At 35.4% G+C, this 21263-nt stretch overlaps 1 protein-coding gene across 1 annotated transcript in view; it reads right to left on the bottom strand.

Annotated features, from left to right (window-relative positions):
- The window catches only part of LOC127863449 (titin-like), a 41425-nt gene extending 38799 nt beyond the window's left edge, over positions 1-2626 (bottom strand). Inside the window, exons 1-3 of the mRNA XM_052402977.1 lie at positions 2590-2626; positions 1251-1352; positions 55-324 (exon numbers count right to left, since the gene is read on the bottom strand). Of these exons, the coding sequence (XP_052258937.1) occupies positions 55-324; positions 1251-1352; positions 2590-2626 (409 nt within the window). The remainder of the gene's footprint in view (positions 1-54; positions 325-1250; positions 1353-2589) is intronic.
- Between the last annotated feature and the right edge of the window lie 18637 nt (positions 2627-21263).

The following is a 21263-nucleotide window of genomic DNA, read 5'->3' as shown; positions in this document are numbered from 1 at the left end:
CATGTATGTTAGATTCGCCTGTGCATAAGTTTACTTAAACTGATTTTGGATTACCGTATGCAGCAACGAAGAAAATATATATGCTAGTTCCAGCTTCGTTGGTCATATTAAGTGTGTAGTTCCCGTAGTCTTTCACTGTCATGGACGTAATGATGACCTCACTTGAATAGGTTTCATCGGAGCTGTTGAGTTTCTGACTATTGTGCAGCCACGTATACGAAGGAAACGGATACCCTATAGCGTGCATTTCAAGGGATACCGGCTCATACAGTCGGCTTCTTACGATGAGCTTTACGTCCTCCTTTGGGTCAATTGTTGGTTTTCCTAAAACATGTCATGGTTTATATATAGAGACAAATAATACTGTGTGCAAACTCATGATTTAAGTCTCTGCAAAGGTGTTGGTTTTGTAATTTACACAATAGTCTGACCTGTATATGAAAGTCAACGTAAAATGTTGGCACTATGAAAACCATTTTGAATGAAACAATTCAGAGTCACACATTGATCATATCTTTGTACATTGAATATTAAAATACATATAAAAACATACCGTAAGGAGAAAATACTAAAATGTCCGATGGTGGCGACGTTCCATTTGAATTCTTTGACACGATGGTCAAATTGTAGATTATATCCGCTGATAACTCGTTGATGGCATATTCAACTTGCGTGTTGCCATGACCACCAGATGTATCATTTTGTTCGTGAAAAACTGTGTAGGTTTGATATGTAGGAAACGTTTAAATAGTAAAGATATTGGCAAGGTTTTATTAATATTTAGCAAAACAAAAAACAACAACAAAAAAACAATCATTATTGTTACCCAATTAATGCAGTTAAATGTAAGGTGAAGTATTTTAAGCATTATTTTTAACATTGTGAATTCAGTAAAAATTACTTCATACCTGTGGTAGTTGATTCAGAGTATTGATATATAATGAATATCTGTGCCCGATCGTAATCGTATCCCGTTTTCCAATCAAGAGTGGCGCTTAACTTTGTTACATTAGTAACCTTGAAACCAGTCGGTGTGTCCGGAGGTCCTTACGTAAATTGTCAAATTTTAAATTGATTAACTAACAATCATTGGTGTATATGTGTATATTTAATCAAAAGTAAATTGAGAATGATATTTAAACTGATTTTTGCGATTAAGTTAAGTACATGAAACATTTGATGGGAAGGCGAAAACTATATATTCCTGTTTGCAAGATCTAGAACCATTAATACAGACATATTGAAAATACCTTCGGCCAACAAAGCGAATACTTCATAATTTTTCCCGTATTCGTTGTCCATTTCAAGAATGTACTCTCCAAAGTCATCATAAGATGTAACTTGTACTTCCACTGAAGTGAACGATGGGATATCCGTATGTGTGACTTTTTTATCATTGTGAGACCATGTGTATGTAGGTTCAGGGCAGCCAAGGACATGGGCTCCCAAGGAAACATTTTGTCCAATCCGAGGAGTGTGTGTATGTGAACCAGGAAAAGCTGGATTGGGTCTAGCAGGACCTATAATTTTATATTTTTGGGTTGTATTCCTCATATGATCAAATGGCAAATATGAATACATTGAAGGTGTGTTTTATGTACTAGTGTTCAACATAATTATACATTAATGTTCATATTAACAATACATGTACATTTTTGTCTAACCCATCGGAACGTTGGTTTGATTATTGAACAACAGTTCAAAACGAAGTAGCACATTTTCGACGCTCTGTTTGCTAGGGTCAAATAATTCGCATTGGGAAAGCAATGTAGCTTCCTGGCGGGTCATTATTATACAGTTGGGCAAGATGTGAATAAGCATTTACATTCACAATGTTTATATACTCTAATGAAAAATTCAATAACCTGTGACGTTGATGGATATCGCTTTGAAATCCTTTCCAACAGTGTTTGATGTAGATAGGTTGTACATGCCCCCTTCGATGCAAGATATGTCGTTTATTGTTATTGTGTATGTTCCTCGCCCCGTGAAGTTAGCCACTATGGTATTTGTCTCCATGTTTGTAAGTTGTGTTATTGGATCTGGCTTTCCATCTACTTCAAATACCATAGAGAATTTTTGTCCGTCTTGAAGGGAAGGCGTTACTACATTAACCCACAATATCTTAGCTTCCGGACCTGTATTTATAACATACATTAATATAAGTGCAATCAACTATGAGCGGAATTCTTTTAGCTGAACCCGAAGCAAATAAAACACGGCACAAAATGGACTTAAACATGTGAATAAATTAATGTTATTTCTATGTTAAACATATTCACTTAAAATGAGAAAAATGTAGTTTAACTGAAACTAATATTGTAAACGAAATAAAGCACTTATAATGTATTGAAAATGATACACACGTTTATAGTGCATTTTGCTGGCTAATTGACATGATCTTACCATGTACATTCAAGCATATGACGTTCACCGGCCAAGTACCCGACGAATTTTGTGCGTCGCAGGTGTAATTTCCAATGCCTGCTTTAGTTAAATCGTCGATAGTGATGTTTTGACCTACTCTTGATTTATTGTTTGGCATCTTCCAGACGAATTGGATTATGTCAAACGTTTTCGTGGCGTTACATCTTAGTGTGACAGTGTCGCCTTCATGGGCTTCCATCTCTGTGGATAACAGATGTAGGATATGTATTAACGAGACCACAAACACAAGTTAATTTCACACGGAAACTAAAAAAAAACGTTGATTTATTGCAAAATAATACAATCATAATAATGTGTAGATCGATGTTTTGAAAGTGTTTATTGGGAATCTGCGGTGTGCTTTCGAACATAACCTTAAGAACATGCACTTCCTACACACGAAACAATTTACAACAATTAAACTCTCTCTCTCTCTCGCGATGCTATCTAGGTCGAAGATACGATATTATAGCGAGTATGAGAGAGAGCGCTAGAGCTATAGCTCTCTCTAGCTCTCAGCTACTATCTCTCGCTCTATATCTATCGCTCTCGTATCTCTCTATCGCCATCTCGACTCTCTCTCTCTCTCTCTCTATCTCTCTCTCTCTCTCTTTCTCTCTCTCCTCCTCTCTCTCTCTCTCTCTATCTCTCTCTCTCTCTATCGATCGAACCGTTATGTTGGAAACGGGCCGTTTAAAGACGTCCGGTCAGCCACTGTCGTGTTTTATGTTTACTCGTGATTTAATTCTAACGCATCCATTTCCACTCCCGTTATTAAATATAGGGTGCTGGTGTATGCAGCCTGCACTTACATTTTATGAATTTCCCGGATGCGTTTGACTGTGTTGATTTATATATAACGGGAAAATGTTTATATAGATATAAGACTATACAAAAGCCAATAAACATACACACTGCTTCATGTAAGGTCTGTTAAAGCATATGTATGACATTTGTATTTGTTTGGTTGAGAAACCAACAATACCGGAATTCGAATAAAAAATAAGCACACACAGGCTGTCCGGTATGCGCCAAAATTCGTACACGCGCTACTCACATAATGTACCCATGTTCATTTCCAAAGGCGAAGTTTTCTCCGGGTTATAAGGTTTCCACCCTCATCACATGATAACAACAAAACTAACTTTATTTTGGTTAAAACTAAATAGATGGACATTTCCTGCTATATTTCATAATTCAACCGACATTTTGTGAGACTAAATAACTTAGGTTGGAGTCGCGAAAGGCCTTCATTAACTTATAAATACACACCATGCAACTTATATAAAAAACGTATGATAAACATATTTTTTTTCCATAATGATACTTTATTTACCTAATCCATAGGTATGTGCAGGTCGAGGTCATCCTGCTCCATACCGTACATACATTTGTGTTAGTATGAGTAAACAGTGTTCTAATCAAGTGTTAGAATATAATATCCTTATACATACATATACACTATATCATCTACAAATGTTTAAACATCTTAAAAAAGCAAATTAAGTATATTATAAAAAATCAAGAACAAATGTACATTTAGTGTTATGTAAAGCATATGCACAAACTATTTTCATTGTGGAAGTTTAAAAAGGCTTCGGACTAGTGACAATTTAAGTAAGTACTGCTACTTGGGATCTTTCAAATGGTTGATTGTGGAGTTTTTAAAGGATAAATTATATTCATATTATGATAGTGGGTCAGCAAACAAACTTACAATTGCCCAAGACTGTAGTTCTGTCTCATGACACTTAAGATTGTTTTGGATTTTAAAAGACATAGTCAGGCTCATTATTAGCCCTTGTATGGATGGAACTATCCCTTTTCTCTGACATAGGTATAGGTATATATATATATATATATATATATATCTTCAATTCTAGCATAAGAATATTTGTATCAGTCATATTACTTTTTGTACTTCCCAATATCATTGTTTTACAACTTATTTCTGAGTGTTTTTGCACATTATGTGCACATAAAAACATTACAACAACAACATAATTGACAATTCTCTGTGTAAAACAGCAATCCCAAAACAAATGTTTTATAGTTTCCTCATTTTCTTTACAAAAATGCACATATTATCCTGCACAATATTCATTTTATACAATAGAGATTTAGTTCCTAGGATTCTATGTATTATTCTTGTTTGACACCATTGAGTGTAAGTATTTTTGGAAATATGGAAATAATAAAAACGAGACTATGTACTTTTTTCTATTCAATGTTGTTGAAAAATGCATTCCACTTTGTTTGACAAGTCGGTATATCAGAATTGATAATAAAAGTTTTATAAACATTTCGGTTTGAGTTTTGCATAAAAACTATTCAAGTAAGACGATAAAATTGCAATGCAATAACATATTTGTTATTGCTACACGTAAGTTATGTTCGTTCTTTGATAATTTCGAATTCGCATCTATGCATTTCTCTTGCGTTCTCGTTCGCTAACGGTGGTAAAACGCGTTGCTTGAGATCGCATTATTTCGTTATCATTTCGCTATAAATTCCTAATTTGTCGCATTGCGATTCTCAATTGATACTCGTATTCGGTTAAACCTAGTGATTAAGTAACGAATATGTAACTTCAAGTTCAGATAAAATGCGAACAGAAGGGTTGCTATTCATGTGATCAATTTCCAAAGTGTTAGTACACTATAGTACTTCTCAGTTCACAATAGCAATCTGCATATTCGCACGGTACACATAATGGTAAAATAGAAACAAACATATGTATCCTCTTTGCTGTAATTTAATACCTTAGTGGAGCTCTGAGAATAAATGCTTCTTTGTCTGGTAAGATTCAAACTACACATGTTTGCTCAAAAGGTACTACATATTATCGTCGCAAAATAGAATGTGGGTGTTTGAATTGGTCCGATATCAAGGAAGGATTGATTTAACTCGAAAACAAATAGTATCAGAAATTTGACATTCTGTTTCCCGCACAGTTGGTGTCATTAATGGCAAAGAAGTCTCTACAGACTGTCACATTTTAACTATGGCCGATATGATGGTATTCTGTTTTAAAGTTTCGATGTATAATAAAAGGCAGTTACAAGAAGACTTGAGCATGACAATTAGATTTACTTAGGGACGATGCAATCCCCCCTCAAAACATTTATCAAACCATATACCACATACAACAAGGATGAGTAGACACACACGCATGATACACGACGAATTATCTCCAGTTCAGATAGTTGCTGCTCTCGCATTAGGTGCTCGTGTATCGCGTTTCCACGAAAACCATAGCACACGGAACAAAATATTAGAGACAATGAACTCTTGGCGTACAGGTGTCTTCACAACCTCACTCGAAAAGATACACAGTGCAGCAAAACGACTACAAGACAATGATGTCCATAGGTACCAAAACTTTCATTTATTACCGGCGTGTAAGCACTTGGGAGATAGATATGCTTATGGTTCGGGTGTGATGATATTATGATATGTTTCGATTCCGTGTTTGTTTTAGCAATTCATGCCATCCAAGAGAATATTCAGATGACTGCAGCAGTACCGTCGAAAGGCCGGAGATTTATATGCGGCATAAATGGCTATAAATCAATTAAAACGTACCACATATGAATTAAAATAATTGTATATGTCGAACATACATCGTACATTTCGTACAATATTATTTTGAAGTGAAATCTGAATGGCAGATGCCAGCATTGTACATCTTGGAACGAATGTCTGCGAATTTCTTACACACAAATACAACGTTTGTTTTCCACAACTGTATTAAACGCAATTATTTTTTTATGTTAGCAAGCAAACGTATTCATTAGGCATTCAGAGATGCATAAGTGATCCACGGTTGAATATCCAGGAGTCGTTGTAGTTTTGCCCACGGTTGATTATCCAATAGACGTTGATATTCGAATTGTGTGTAGTAGATATCTTAGATAGCTTATACAGATTTTTTCAACGTGAATGAGGAAATGTTCATTATTTTGTTTTCGAATCAGGAATTCGTAGCTAGCAACAAGAAACCAACTTAATTTCCATGCGATCGCTACGCATACCCAACATATTTTATCTCAAACGCCACACATACGTGACCAAACTGTATTAATTCACTTCTATTTGCATGTATTCAATCTTGAATAGAAGCAAGATTAAGCGTTATATGAATATCGCATCATTGCATACGATTTTGATACGGCATTATTCTTTACTTAATGATCCTGATTCAAAATCACTTTCAAACAAGATCGCGTCAAATACTCTCGTTATAATGCAATGTTGAAGCGAATGGTAGCGTTTAATGTATAGTCCATTTAGGTAAACAGGATATAGAACATGTACTATATAATCAATTGGTTGTGGTCAAAACATCGCGCTATACTCAAATGTTAAACAGTAGGAAGGCGCGTGTGCTACGAGTACTAGTAAACAGTTTACTGCCTATACAACAGTGTTTCGATAAAACTAAAACGAAGGTCTTTGGTAGAAAATATAACTTCCTGAAATGTTAATGTAAATATTTTTGTTCAACATATCCATGAATGGTAGTATTTCATACACCCGTACATTACATTTTATTTTTGCAGGCATATAGTGAGATTCCTACTGATTACCTAACATAATTAAACTTTAACCATAAACGAATATATATATATTGAAATTCCTGTTATTATTTTGAAAATAAAAATAATATAAAACTATCGCGTTTTCAATATCTTTCATATTTAACATTTTTAACATATACATTTGTAAATGCACAATTATACTAACTTAGTTAATATCAGTCTAATTTAAATGCATATGTACTCATAGTTAACCGAAATAATTAAGTATCACGGTGTTACGAAATAATACCGAAAGCCAATGCAATTATCTTGGAACTTCACATTCATGACAAGCTTATATTTCAATACTCATTATAATGAACTACGTGTCATATGCAACTATACATACAACTAAGATGTATTAAATACTGAGATAACCATTTGAACGGTTAAAGGTGACCTGAAGTCTTACCTGTGCACCCTTCATTCCCATGAAATTGATCAAAACACAAAAATAATACAATCAACGTGGTTTTAAACAATATAGCCATGTTGAACATATTAAATTTATTTTATTGAGAACGATTTAACGAATGAACATTACATATGATAACAATATTATCTTAGTTGTACTTATGATAATAGATTGTGTCGAGCTTGCTATCGCCGATATATGATAAATGCTACGGTAAATACCACACGAATTCATTATTTGATTTTAATTGCACAATGCATTGAAAATTTAAACTTGACATCGTTTAACATTGCCATCTATAACTTAGGCTCTTTCCAACAGTGCTTATAAAGTCATCTCTACAATTTTTGACAACAATTAGCTGGCGCTCAATCAATTAAAATACATATATTTAACTTGTTAAAATCGTGTTCGGCACAACTTAAACAACACCTATTCATTAACACTTCCCTTATCAAAATTAACAATTAAACATTAATAATGCAAGTTTGTAATTGTGTTAAAGCCCGGTCACACAGCTATTTACGTCTTAATCACAGCCACAACTCGTCACAAATGACCTCCCATGAAGAGACGATGTTGTTCGCGTTGATTTCGATTTTAAGACGAGCTTATGTCGATGTTCAGAAGTGGCAGGACGCGGGGAAAATTCGGATCGGCGTTGGAGGCGGATAAAAGTTTTGAACTGCTCAAAACTTTATACCGCGGACAACCACGGGTGATACATTTGTGAAACACACGTGATAATTCGTGTTCCAACAGTGATAAGAACTTTGGAAGACGCAGTAAGACGCGAATGTTTGCGGGCTGTCACGGGCAGAGCACGGCAATCGGACAGGTGTTACGCGTTGGTATCAAGGGAAATGACATGTGTTTTGCGGGTTATCAATGAGGAGTGGGTTTTTCCGCGCACATCGCACTACCGATGACCGTTTAAGCGACGTCTCAAACAAGTGCTAAATATGCATGTTCACTACCTAATCACGACTGTATCACATCGGATTTGCGGCACATGAATACAGCTATTTTCTCAGATTTGTGCACTCTCTGTCTAGATATCAAGAAGTGAACATGAACCTTCAACCCCAGGATATTCTCATCTTTATGCTTCAGCACCAGCATAACCAACAAACCCAACATATCCTTGCGAAGAGAAATAAAAGGAGGAGGGTGGTAAGGAATATCTAGGATCGTGACTAGATTGCGCGGAGACCTTAGCTGGTGTTTAACGACTGTCTCATGGTCGAGGTGCAAAACGAAGACCTAAAAGCCTTTCCGAACTTTATAAGAATGCCTCGTGCGATGTACGATTACATTTTGCAGAGTCTGACACCAGCCCTTACCAAGAACACCTCTAACTGGAGAGCATCCCTTGCATCAGAACCCAAGGTTGCTATCACCCTGAGGCCAGTTGCGTTTGGCTTTAAGTACCGTAAGATGCAATATGCCTGGAGGGTCCCCCACAACACCATAAATCTGGTTGTGCGTGAAGTCTGTGCGGCCATCGTGTTGGCAGGAGGGATAGAAGCAGGGGTGGCGACAGGGGTAGCTACTGAACATGAAACATAAGTTTATTAAGTGAAAATTTATTTAGTACTTGCTTCTAATTTTCGTTTTTAATTATAATTCGATGTATAAATTTAAAAGTAACAACATTTGCAAATAAAAAAGCAGTTAATTGATTAAAATAAAATGTATTGATCATCAACAGCTGCCTCCGCTTCTCCAGGAGAAGCATGGCCAGTATCAGCCTGAGGGCCAGGGTCTGGACTGGCAGCATCAGCAGGACAAGCATGGACCTCAGCCTGGGCATTAACCGTTACCTGGGCCTGAGATGCTTGAAGAGCCTCGACCACAGCTGAGATCTTGGCCTTGATCTTCGTATACTTAGTTGGCTTCTTCTTTTTAATGGAACTTTTCTTTATTGGCATTATAAAATTGAGAACAGCGAACGAACTTGGAATGTAGAAGATCGGCAACTGTGAGGACCAGCCGTGCGCGGCCGCTTTTATACGTGGTTAGCTGCGCTTACGACGAGACCGAGCCTTGATTGGGCAGTGCTATGGAAGTGGAGTTCCAGTTTTACGGTCATGCTAAGCACGTGATCAGCAGTGCTCCAGACACGATAAGGCCGAGGCTATCCCCGTGGTAACTTGCTCTTTTCTCTCGCGTATTTACAACATATGTCTAACCTTACACGCGGATGGAAGAAGTCAGCCATGTGTAGGCATTGTTTCAGCAATTGAACAGCCGGCGACGGCCAGATCAAGTACAAAGCAAGACCAAGCAAATATTGGCTAGATATTACCACTTACGATCACGTACACCAGCTTTTCAGACATTTTTGTACACGATTAAGCCGAAATGCACTATGTGACCGGGACTTTAAATCCTCTACCATTTTTTACATCTTCGGGTCACTCGAATTAACAGGACACATTTTTAATAAAATATGCATTTAAAAATAGTATTCCAATTGAAAAATAATGAAAGCGAACTGATATTCTTACTGTATGTACAACAGCTTTTGACTTGAATTGATTTCCGAAATTTAAAAAAAAACACTAGGGTTTTGCTCATTCCGAAAAAGCCAGTACCTACTTTGAACGTCCGAAAACTTCATTTTTCACTTTATTCTTTAATGAAATGCACCAAGATTTTCCATTCATAAACATAACATTAGAAATAACAAAACGTTTGCGAGTGTTTTATTGATTTTACATCATAATGGAAAACAGACTTTTTAGACAAAGGCAATACTTTTGACAGAGGTTGAATAAATAATTATTTAATGAAACGAAACCTTCAAGAAATCTCTTAATTTTACGAACACGTTAAAAAGCGTCATAAATAAACCATATGTACTCCATGTGCAACATTTTAAGTGGATCCGACAAGTAGAAATGCATTCCAAACGCACTTGAGTATAACACAATATATACGATCTCGCAAAGAAGTCTTCTTCATCTTAAAGGGAAGGCGTTGGTATAATGGCACAATTAACTATAGCTTCCAAACCTGAAATTATCGGACACATAAACAAGTATTTGTATTGCTCCTATAAGTTGACTGCATGTTGATGAACCAATATGACATAATAATCAAAGTTGGATTCTTCATAAATCAGCTTAGTTGCAGGCATGTTAATGTTTAAAATAGTCAATGACAATCAGAAACTATATACATTCAATTTAAACTGTATCATGTGTATGAAATGTAAAAATACCACTGCAACATTACACCGACAGTTTTGAGTACGTATAGCAGGTGTACTTTTCAATGTTATTTAATTGCAGCGAAAATAGTTATGTTTCAACATAATTGACGATTTAATGTTAATTGTCACCCAGAATAAGTAAAATGTATACAGATGATGTGTATGAATTGTGACAATACTATGGAAATTTAAGGGATACATATGTTAAGTACAAATAGGTGTTGTTTTGTTTTCTTCCCTGTATCAACATTTTCCGAACATTTTTATTCACACACTTGCGCAGAACCACACAGCAGCAGGTGTACATTCTTATATAATTTAGTTGCAGCGTACATATAAATTTTTGACCTATTAACGATTAGGTTTTGAGAATCAACCAGACAAAGTAAATACTATCGACAGTTTTCGTGGCGTCGCATTTTAGTGTCACGTAGCCCTACTATTCACTGTTGATTCGCCATAAGAAATAATAACGAAAATAATACAACGAGTATGCATAGAAATACACTATAAAATCCACATCGTTGCAAGAGGAACTTTTAAACGGTTTTTACTTATCAGTCAAATGGGCAGCAGCACGTTGTTGGTCGTTCTTTAATAATAATTTTGGCGAATTAGGAAGCGGAAAGTGGACAAAACCCCAGTTCAACAATATTAATAATGAAATCGTTTCCTAAAATTTCGGCAAAATAATGAGTTAGTGTTTAATTAAATTGTATTGCTTTGAAACACGATGGTAAGAGGATAGCGGTATCCACGTAGTGCATATAGTTATATTTCATGAGGAAAAAGCAATGATAGTTTATATTCCATACGCGACACGCGTTTTCTAACTTGACACTCAATACTTTTACAAACTCAATATTTGTCATGAAATAAACTCCGTTTTCGTGTGTACACTTTACTGAAACAAATACACCTATGTTATCATACAATTACAGATATACAAGACGTAAATGTTATTGAAATTTACTGTCATCTTGTGTTATTAAACAATGTAGTTGATTCAAATGCATCTGGTCGCCGTGGTGTAATGGATATGGTGTTCGCCCAGCGACCGGGAGGTCACGGGTTCGATCACCACCGTGGGAGCGTTCTTTAGATCTCCCCCAAAGACACCAAGTACTGGTTCTAAGCCCAGGAAACGGACTCGAGAGGATTTATATAAGCCTTAGGCTTTCGATGCAATCGAGCTAAAATAAATAGGTTTAAACTAAATGCATCTGACGTGATTACGGTTGACAACTCTTGTATCAATTTGGCGTTATTCGCAGGTAATTTTCCGTCGATGCAATTTGAAAGCGCGTGCCTTATAAAGTTGTGGGGGGATTTAAAAAATATAGTTATCTTCAATAGCTTCTTAATACAGAATTCAATTGCGTTATGATATTTTTGCGATACTGAAGGTAATGGCAAACTACAGCAAATATATAAATGTACAGATTTAGTGTACTAAAGGACTAAGCAAAATTGCATTGAATTAAAATTATTAAAAATTATTAAAAAACTGTATTATTTGTAATATTTCAAAATAATTATAATAACGAGCAAACATAAAAAACATATTGAGTTTCGAACCGGGAAATTCTACAACTATACCACGCAGGCTTTCACATTAAAGAGGCTATTTAAAACGTTAAATATGTCATGAAAGTGAAAAATGTTAAAACCGCTTTAACATTTTGCCGATTTCGATTAATTTAATTTACAAAAATTGAAAGTATTTATTTTTCAATTCGTATTTGTCAGTAGGGTAATTTCTTTCTTTAAATATAAAGCATGTATTCGTTTTTGAATGTATGACAATAGTTTGGAACAATGACATGTTGTCAAAGTTGTAATAATTCCCTTTTAAATTACTAACATATTTAGTATCGCATTACAATCACTTGCATAGCCTCCCAATCGTTCCTTATTCACATCTATGCGTTTTCCATACGATCCTGTTTGCTGAAATTTGCTTTCACTACAACCATTCGCTCGTTGAGACTTGAACTTACCAATAAAATGTGAGCGATTGTGATCCGATTAGGGTAAGTGTGGATTTAAAGAAAGAAAACCGGCCTCTTTTCCAGGCGGGGGTTCTTTAACTGCAGAAATAACGTGTGTATTGTGAGGTCAGCCATGATATCGTTGGCGAATATCTTGAGGACATATATTTATTTAAGAAAGATTGTGATAACTGAGAGACATATTTTACATAGACGTAACTTTCCAACACAATTGGTTTCATAGACGAATGAGCAGCAAATAAGCCCATAGTGTTGATATTTATTGTTATTTTACTTGTGCCAAAAGATACGATATGAACACGAGTTAAAGGACAACATTATAATATAGTTGGCATTTCACACACAGAACCATATCGGAACGAATCACCTCTCCAAGCATTCCTTTTATATCAAACGCCGATAGCTGAAAATTGTTGGTGAATAGATATCAATTAGGAAAAGTGCCATGCACAAAAACATTACTCAACGTTTTCCTAAACAAGATTAATTGCCCTTTTTTATTTCTGTATGAGACATTTTTCAACATGCAACTTCATGGGTATATTATAGCATATATATATATATATATATATATATATATATATATATATATATATATATATATATATATATATATATATATATATATATATATATATATATATATATTGCATAAAGTATATGTATATATATATATTATATATAGACTTTATGCAAAATGAAAGGGTGGCAACAGCTATTATTTCCATCATCTCACAGATGGAAAGTGCACGAGAAAACCAGGAAGATATAGACTCGATTTATAGCAATTTGTGTAACGCCATCACAGACGAAATGAAGGCTCATATTCCAACCTATGATGCCAGTAAAAAGACTAATAAACGGCGAAAAGTGTCTAAGCCATACTGGTGTGACGAGTTACAGCAATTATGGGACGTTTTGCGCATCAAAGAACGCTCGTTTCTGAAGTACAAGGGAAATAATCAACAGAAATCGATACTTCGGTTAGATTATGTTAATGCCAGAAACAGGTTCGACAAACAATTACGACAATCAGAACGCGTATATAGAGCGACACAAGCATTCGAAATAGAGGATATGTCATGTAACAATCCTACGGTGTTTTGGCGAAAAATACAAAATCTTGGGCCTAGAAGAGACAATTCCATACCAATAGAAATAGTGGACAATGGTAACATAATAAGAAATGAGCGAGCAGTGTTTGAGAGATGGAGATTAGACTTTAGTAATTTGTACAACGGGGATAACAACGGCGATTTTAATGAGAAACAATATGACCGAGCGAAACTTCATAAACATTTATTGGAAATGAACATGCAGGACCCCCTATATGTGTCTAATGAACAAATGAACCGTAACATAAGTATTGAAGAATTAACGACTATTTTTATGCACGCACGGTCTGGTTCGGCGTGTGGTCATGATAACATACCATATGAAGTGCTTAAATTCCCGGCGGTCATAGTTACATTGCAACACTTATTTCAATTGATATTCGATAGCAGTTTAACTCCATCCTGCTGGAGAAAAGCCATTATTTGTCCTATACTCAAGGACCACAACTCTGATAGACGTGTGCCGCTTAACTACCGAGGAGTAAGCTTACTGACATGCACAAGCAAACTTTATAGTACTTTCTTGAACAAAAGAATTACAACATATCTGGATAACGATGATATATTGGCGGACGAGCAGAATGGATTCCGGGCTGGGAGATCTTGCGAAGACCACATTTACACTTTGAATAGCATGATAAGGAACAATAACTCTGTATTTGCTTCTTTTATTGACTTAAAAAAATGCTTCGATTTTATAGACCGCGATATGCTGCTCTACAAATTGCTGCTACATAGCAATGATGGAAAGGTCTATAACTCCATACGAAATATCTACACAAGTGCCACATCGTGTATACGTATAAATAATAAATTAACAGACTGGTTCAGCTACAATACAGGGGTCAAACAGGGGTGTTGTTTATCGCCGACTTTGTTCGCTATCTTTGCTAATGACCTTGTGAAAGAAATCAATGACCTTGACCTAGGTATTTCAATGGGAGATGCAAACGTGTCAATTCTTATGTATGCGGACGATATTGTGCTAGTTTCAGACAACGAGGAAAAGTTACAAATCATGCTTAATACCCTCCACGACTGGTGCAAACGTTGGCGCGTGGTAATTAACACCAATACGTCGAAAACCGTCCACTTCCGGCGGGGCAGAACATCGCAGACGGATACGGAATTCCGAGTTGGTAAAAACATCCTGGAAACAGTAGCGCAGTACCGATACCTTGGAGTGATTTTCGATGAACGAAACGACTTCAGTGCGAACTGCGAGGCATTGGCAAAGGGTGCAGGTCGGGCGCTTGAAAGCTTAATTAGCAAGATCCATAACATGAAACACTTCCGGTTCCAATCGTTTGAAAAACTATACACCGCATGTATTACACCAATTCTTGAATATAGTGCTTCGGTGTGGGGCGCTAAGACATATCAATCACTTGACAATGTACACAACCGAGCATTAAGATATTTCATGGGCGTGCATAGATTTACCCCACTACCGGCACTTAATGGAGACTCTGGCTGGAAACCAACCTTGTATGGAAGATGGGTATGTGTCCTCAGGTTCTGGAATAGGCTAATTACAATGGATGACAATAGACTCACCAAAAAAGTGTTTTATTTTGATTAAACCAAATGTGTGAATAATTGGTCAAGCGACGTTAAGCAGATACTATCAACGTCAGGGATTATCGATCGGTTTCACGCTAAATCATGTATCGATCTGGATGCAGCAAAATCTTTGATAACCCAACATTATATAGCCAAATGGTCACAAGACGTGTTAAACATGCCAAAACTGAGAACATACGCAACATTCAAAATGAAATTTAAGTGTGACGACTATGTGAGGATGAACCTCTAAAAACATGAACGCTCATTACTATGTCAGTTTAGATCGGAAATATTACCACTGAGAATAGAGACAGGAAGATACGTTGGTGAACCAGTTGATAATCGAACATGTAGGTTTTGTGATCTAACGACCGTCGAGGATGAGAAACATTTTCTACTTGTATGTGATTTATATAACAATTTCAGGACTGACTTGTTTGGTGATATTCTCTTAAATCACGACTTTATCCATCTTAACCCAGAACAAAGGTTTTGTCATATATTGAATGTATACCCCAGGAAGACTGCAATGTTCATTGTTAAAGCATATTTGCTCAGGCAGTCCGTAATGTATCCACTGTAAATTTTAATCTGTTTCAGTGCTATAATTCTTATGGATAAAAGTATATTAGCTTTTTGATATTACAGTATACCCAATTGTTTTATGCTGCTTTTGCTATGAATATCTATAATATTTTAAACATTGACGACATAATCGGGACCACTTGAAGCTGTATATATTTGCTGTATATATGCTACCTGTTTTCTCAGTCCCACTCGTACATCACTTGTTATGACATAGAACTGTATATATATGCTTTACGTGTAGATTGAGCTCAACAGCTAAGGTGACTTATAGGTCCAATGGGCCGGGTGCTTTTTTATATGTATATATTATAGTTTATACCATACGAAATGCACATGTCACTATAATAAACTTTTTACCTACTAACTTATATATATATATATATACCATTTAGGGGAATTGCAATTCATAAAAACATTGATTTTACACTTTATTACTTAAGAGTTAGTGCCTTGTTCAACTAGCTGCTCCCTATCAATTAAAATCTCCTCAGCGGGAGATATCAATTCAGCGAATTTGTTGTTAAATCAATATTGCACATACATACAGGAAGAGTACAGGAAAATATTACTTTTAACAACTTTTTTCATGGATGCATCTATGATGTTGTAAATGCCTTCGGTTTTCTCATAACGCTTTGGCTTAACTATAAAATCATAAAACCCAACGCAGAGACCGTAACTTTCCTTGATTGTAAAGGCCTACACTATACTACACAATCTTGTTCGCAACGGTAAGGTACTAAGAGATCAAGAACCAACTCAAGAACAGTGATGTCCACAATGATTATGTAGTGTCTCTTGGCCAAATAAACGGACTCCCATATGATTCCCTTCATAGACACAACAGAAGCTCTCATCAGCTGATCAGTGCGCATTCCTAAACTGACGTCGTTCGTGACAAATTAAAGAAAGGAATATTAAAACTTCAAAAACACATTAAATACACATGAATGGCAACCTACGGACGTTATCCTTTGCATGCATCCGAAAAGGCACGACGATGTTTCAACACACTATTCTTGGTGTAATGACATTTTTATGGTGACATTTTGGACATTGTAAATCTTCGACATCGTTATCAACTAAGGCTACATGACACTTTGTTCATGTCACGGCCAACGAACCTCTTAACACGTACATTTTCTTGGGGGGAGTTCTACAGCCCGAAATGATAGTTATTACATATTTTATGATATTATGTTTTCATTTCTCATTTTGATTGCTATTACAAGCAGACTATCAGAATATCCGTAATATAACTTGATGAACAAAAGAGGTCCTTGATTTAAGCTGTACTATACCTTGCAACAACTGTATTAAACTTCTCATTAAAAATAAAAAAAAACAATACTGGCAGAGGCATGCACATTTCAAACACATAACGTACTTAAACATATTTTTGCAAAAAAATTATATGGTGACAAGAATTGATAACTTATTAAATAGTATTAAAATAGTTCAGTCCGCTTGTAAATGCCTGTACAGTTTGGGTATCCGAACACAAAGTCGGTAGTTAAACGGAATGAGTGTGCGTGCCATTTGTAATGTATATAATGCACTTGAAGATTGTAAATATTTTCGCCAACCGTTTCAAATATTGTTTTAATCTGGTCTATCGTCATATCGCTAAGGACGTGAAACAAACCATGATAATTGATATTATTTGATACGTATTTTGAATTTATTTAAATCTCTCAAGCGTGTGCCTTATTTGACAGAGAAAAGAGCGCTGGAAAGCACGTGAAATGGGCCGGCGCGAAACTACTATCCCGCGAAAACGCTAGCAGCCAGTTCAAAGAAGTCACGAAATAGGACAAAGAAGGGAAGTTACGTACTTAAGCGTGGAATGTTAATTGACTCGTTCGGAAAATCAATGATGTGGACTTTTTATGTTATGTAAAAAACTATGACCTTATTCTATTATCTGAAACCTGGAATATCAGCAAACAGCAGATAAACCTCGAAATTGACGGATACGCCAGTTTCCATTTACATGGCAATAAACGTTTCGGAGCCAAAAAAGGTCGCTACAGTGGCGGGCTGGCAATATACTACCGAAACGAACTATCGGACAATATATCAATAGTAGAGGTAAATCAATATGAAATAGTCTGGGTAAAGCTAAAAAATGATTTGTTTGCCCTAGAATCTGATATGTATATATGTCATACATATATTCCACCTGTTAATTCAAAAGTTTTAATTGAGAAAGATTTAGATTTTTTGATGAAATAAAAAAAGGAATTTAAAAGTACGGGTTGTTATGTAAAACATGTATCACTGGTGATCTTAATGCTAGACCAGGCAATTTTACAGATATCTTAAAATTCGACAAACATCTTGACTCTCTAGAATTTACAAACACAGAAAATACAAACGATATTATATCGATCGTACGAAATAATCCAGACAAAGTCATTGATAGCAATGGCAAAAAATTAATTAACTTATGTAAATCCACCAACCACATAATTATAAATGGTCGTCTAAACAGTGAACAAGAAAACCAGTTCACATTTTTCTCAACACATGGCTTGAGTGTAACTGATTGCCTAATTATAAATGCGAACGATGCTGAAAGCATAAGCGAATTTGAAATACTCGACTGGACATGTTTTACCGATCATGCGGCCATTCATTCCTCGTTTAAATGTATCCCAAGAAACAAAGATAAACAACCCGAAAGCACAGAAAGGACTAAAATTGTGTTCAATTCGAGTCTGGTTGAGCAATTCTAAACCTCTCTTAGCGAAAATACAAATATACTAATCAACACTCACGAAAATATAAATGACGAAATAAAATGTATCACAGATCTCATATCTAACAATGCGGTCAAAGTATTTGGCAAAACTATTAACCGAAATGAGAATTATAAAAATGAAAATAAAAAAAAAATCTCCAAAATGGTTTGACAGTAATTGTTATGTAACAAAGAATAATTTCAAACGAGCAAGAAACACGTTCAACAAATCAAAAACAGATGAAAATAGACACCATTTCGTAAAAACGCGCACACTATACAATACAACAAGAAATAAAGCAAAAGCGAAATACAAAAAAAAAGCGAGAGGAAAAAAGCTTGAAAATACCGCATCAACAAATCCAAAACACTTCTGGAAATCTATCAAACAGTGCTATAAGCAGAGCCCAAATACCAATAATAGTACAAAACTAGATGATCTATACGCACACTTCAATCAATTATTAGGTACAGATCCTATAGATCCTACCGATCCTACCGAAAGAAACGCTAATAATTAGATTTCGGTGAAATAACTGACAATGAATTAGATGGAGAATTCACTTTAGATGAATTAAAAGCAGCCGTTTTCAAGCAAAAAAATAACAAGTCATGCGGCCCGGATAATGTAAGCGCAGAGATATTTAAATCGTCTTTTGACATATTAGCACCGCAATTTCTTTCAATATACAATAAGCTATTTAGAAATGCTGAATATCCTGAAAGCTGGGGCCTTAGATACATAGTTCCAATATTTAAGGGTGGAAAGCCAAACGAAGCTAAAAACTACAGAGGTATAACTTTAAATAATATTTTAGCCAAAATATATTCGCAACTACTTCTCAATCGTCTTACAAAGTGGACAAACAAACATGATAAGATTATCAACTGCCAATTCGGATATCAAAAAGGAAAAAGCACATCAGACTGCATTTTTATACTTCATGCAATAATATCAAAAGTAATTAATTCAGGTAAAAAATTATACACATTTTTTATTGATTATCAACAATGTTATGATAAAGTCGATCATACACTACTATGGCAAAAATTCATGACCGAAAATATAAGCTCCAAAATGGTTAACGCCTTAAGAGCCATGTATAGTGTCGTTAAATCAATAATTAAGTTTAATCAAACATTGTCAGACCCCATCAGTATTCAACAAGGCGTGAAACAAGGCGACGCCAGATCATCTTTGTTGTTCATGATGTTCGTAAATGACATACTAGAGCACATTGACACGAACATAGATGACTTATTCACCATAAACGAGTTAAAACTCTTTCTAATATTATACGACCAAATTCTTTTCACAACCACACAAGTAGCGCTGCAAAAGATGTTAACCAACATAGAAACGTACTGTAACACATGGAAATTAAAAATCAATACAGCCAAAACAAAAGTTTTAATTTTTGATAAAGGAACCAGATATACTGATATCGATATTTTCCTTTACGGTGAGAAACTCGACGTCGTGACTTCCTTCAAATATCTAGGAGTATACCTTTTTAAAAATGGCAGTTTTAACAGAACACAAAATGTATAGCAGAGCACGCTTCTAAGTCAATGCATCGATTATTCTCTATCTTCAATAAATACGATTTCAGTGCAAAAAGCAAACTGAAACTTTTCGATATTTTAGTTGCATCAGTCTTAAATTATTCATCCGAAATATGGGGAATAGCGCGAACAACCGATATTGAAGCCGTTCACACGAAGTTCCTAAGGAAGATATTATGCGTTTATCAGTCAACTAATCTCAGCGCCTTGAACGGTGAATAAGGACGAATTCCTTACAAAGAAATACAAAAAATAAATATTGTCAAGTACTGGTTTAAAGTACTATCGTCAAATGAAAGCAGCGTGATACGACTTATATACAACATGTTAAAAAACGATGCAAATAACGGTAATACTTATGGCAATCAAAACTGGGCTTGGCACGTGAAAAGCATTCTGGAAAGCATTGGGATGTCTGAACTATGGGTCAATCAAAACATGACTAAAGTACAGTTACAGCTTTGTAAACAAAGAATAATGGATATTCATACACAAACATGGCATAGCGAAGTGATAAATTCCCCACGTCTCTCATCGTATTGCATATTTAAACACCATTTTACACTTGAATCATATTTAGATAAAGTAAATGAAACAAAATATAGAATCGCACTAAGTAGGTTCCGCTTATCATCACATAATCTCGAAATAGAAAGGGGGCGGTATAATAATATCGAACGAGAAACTCGGAAGTGTAAATTATGCACCATGAACGTAATAGAAAATGAATATCATTTCGTACTAGTATGTCCAATATATGCACACCTACGAAATAAAAACTTTTTAAACCGCACTATTGCAGATGGCCAACAATAAATATATTTACAAGATTAATGTCCAGCAAAAGTAAAACTGAAATGATACGTACTGCAAAATTTATTTACGAAGCAAATAACTTAAGACGACATCTCGATTCGTAATTCTTTATTTAATCAGTAATCAATAAGTTATCTTGATGTTAATCATTATGGTCAAATTGAAACATAAACATGCTAGGAATGTGTACCTTGTGTGTTTTGCCATCACTTGCAAAT

Source organism: Dreissena polymorpha, unplaced genomic scaffold (genome assembly GCF_020536995.1).
Source record: "Dreissena polymorpha isolate Duluth1 unplaced genomic scaffold, UMN_Dpol_1.0 chrUn009, whole genome shotgun sequence".
NCBI classification, from domain to species: Eukaryota; Metazoa; Mollusca; class Bivalvia; order Myida; family Dreissenidae; genus Dreissena; species Dreissena polymorpha.
Note: the sequence above shows the minus strand (reverse complement) of the source record. Positions and strands in the feature narration are given on the sequence as shown.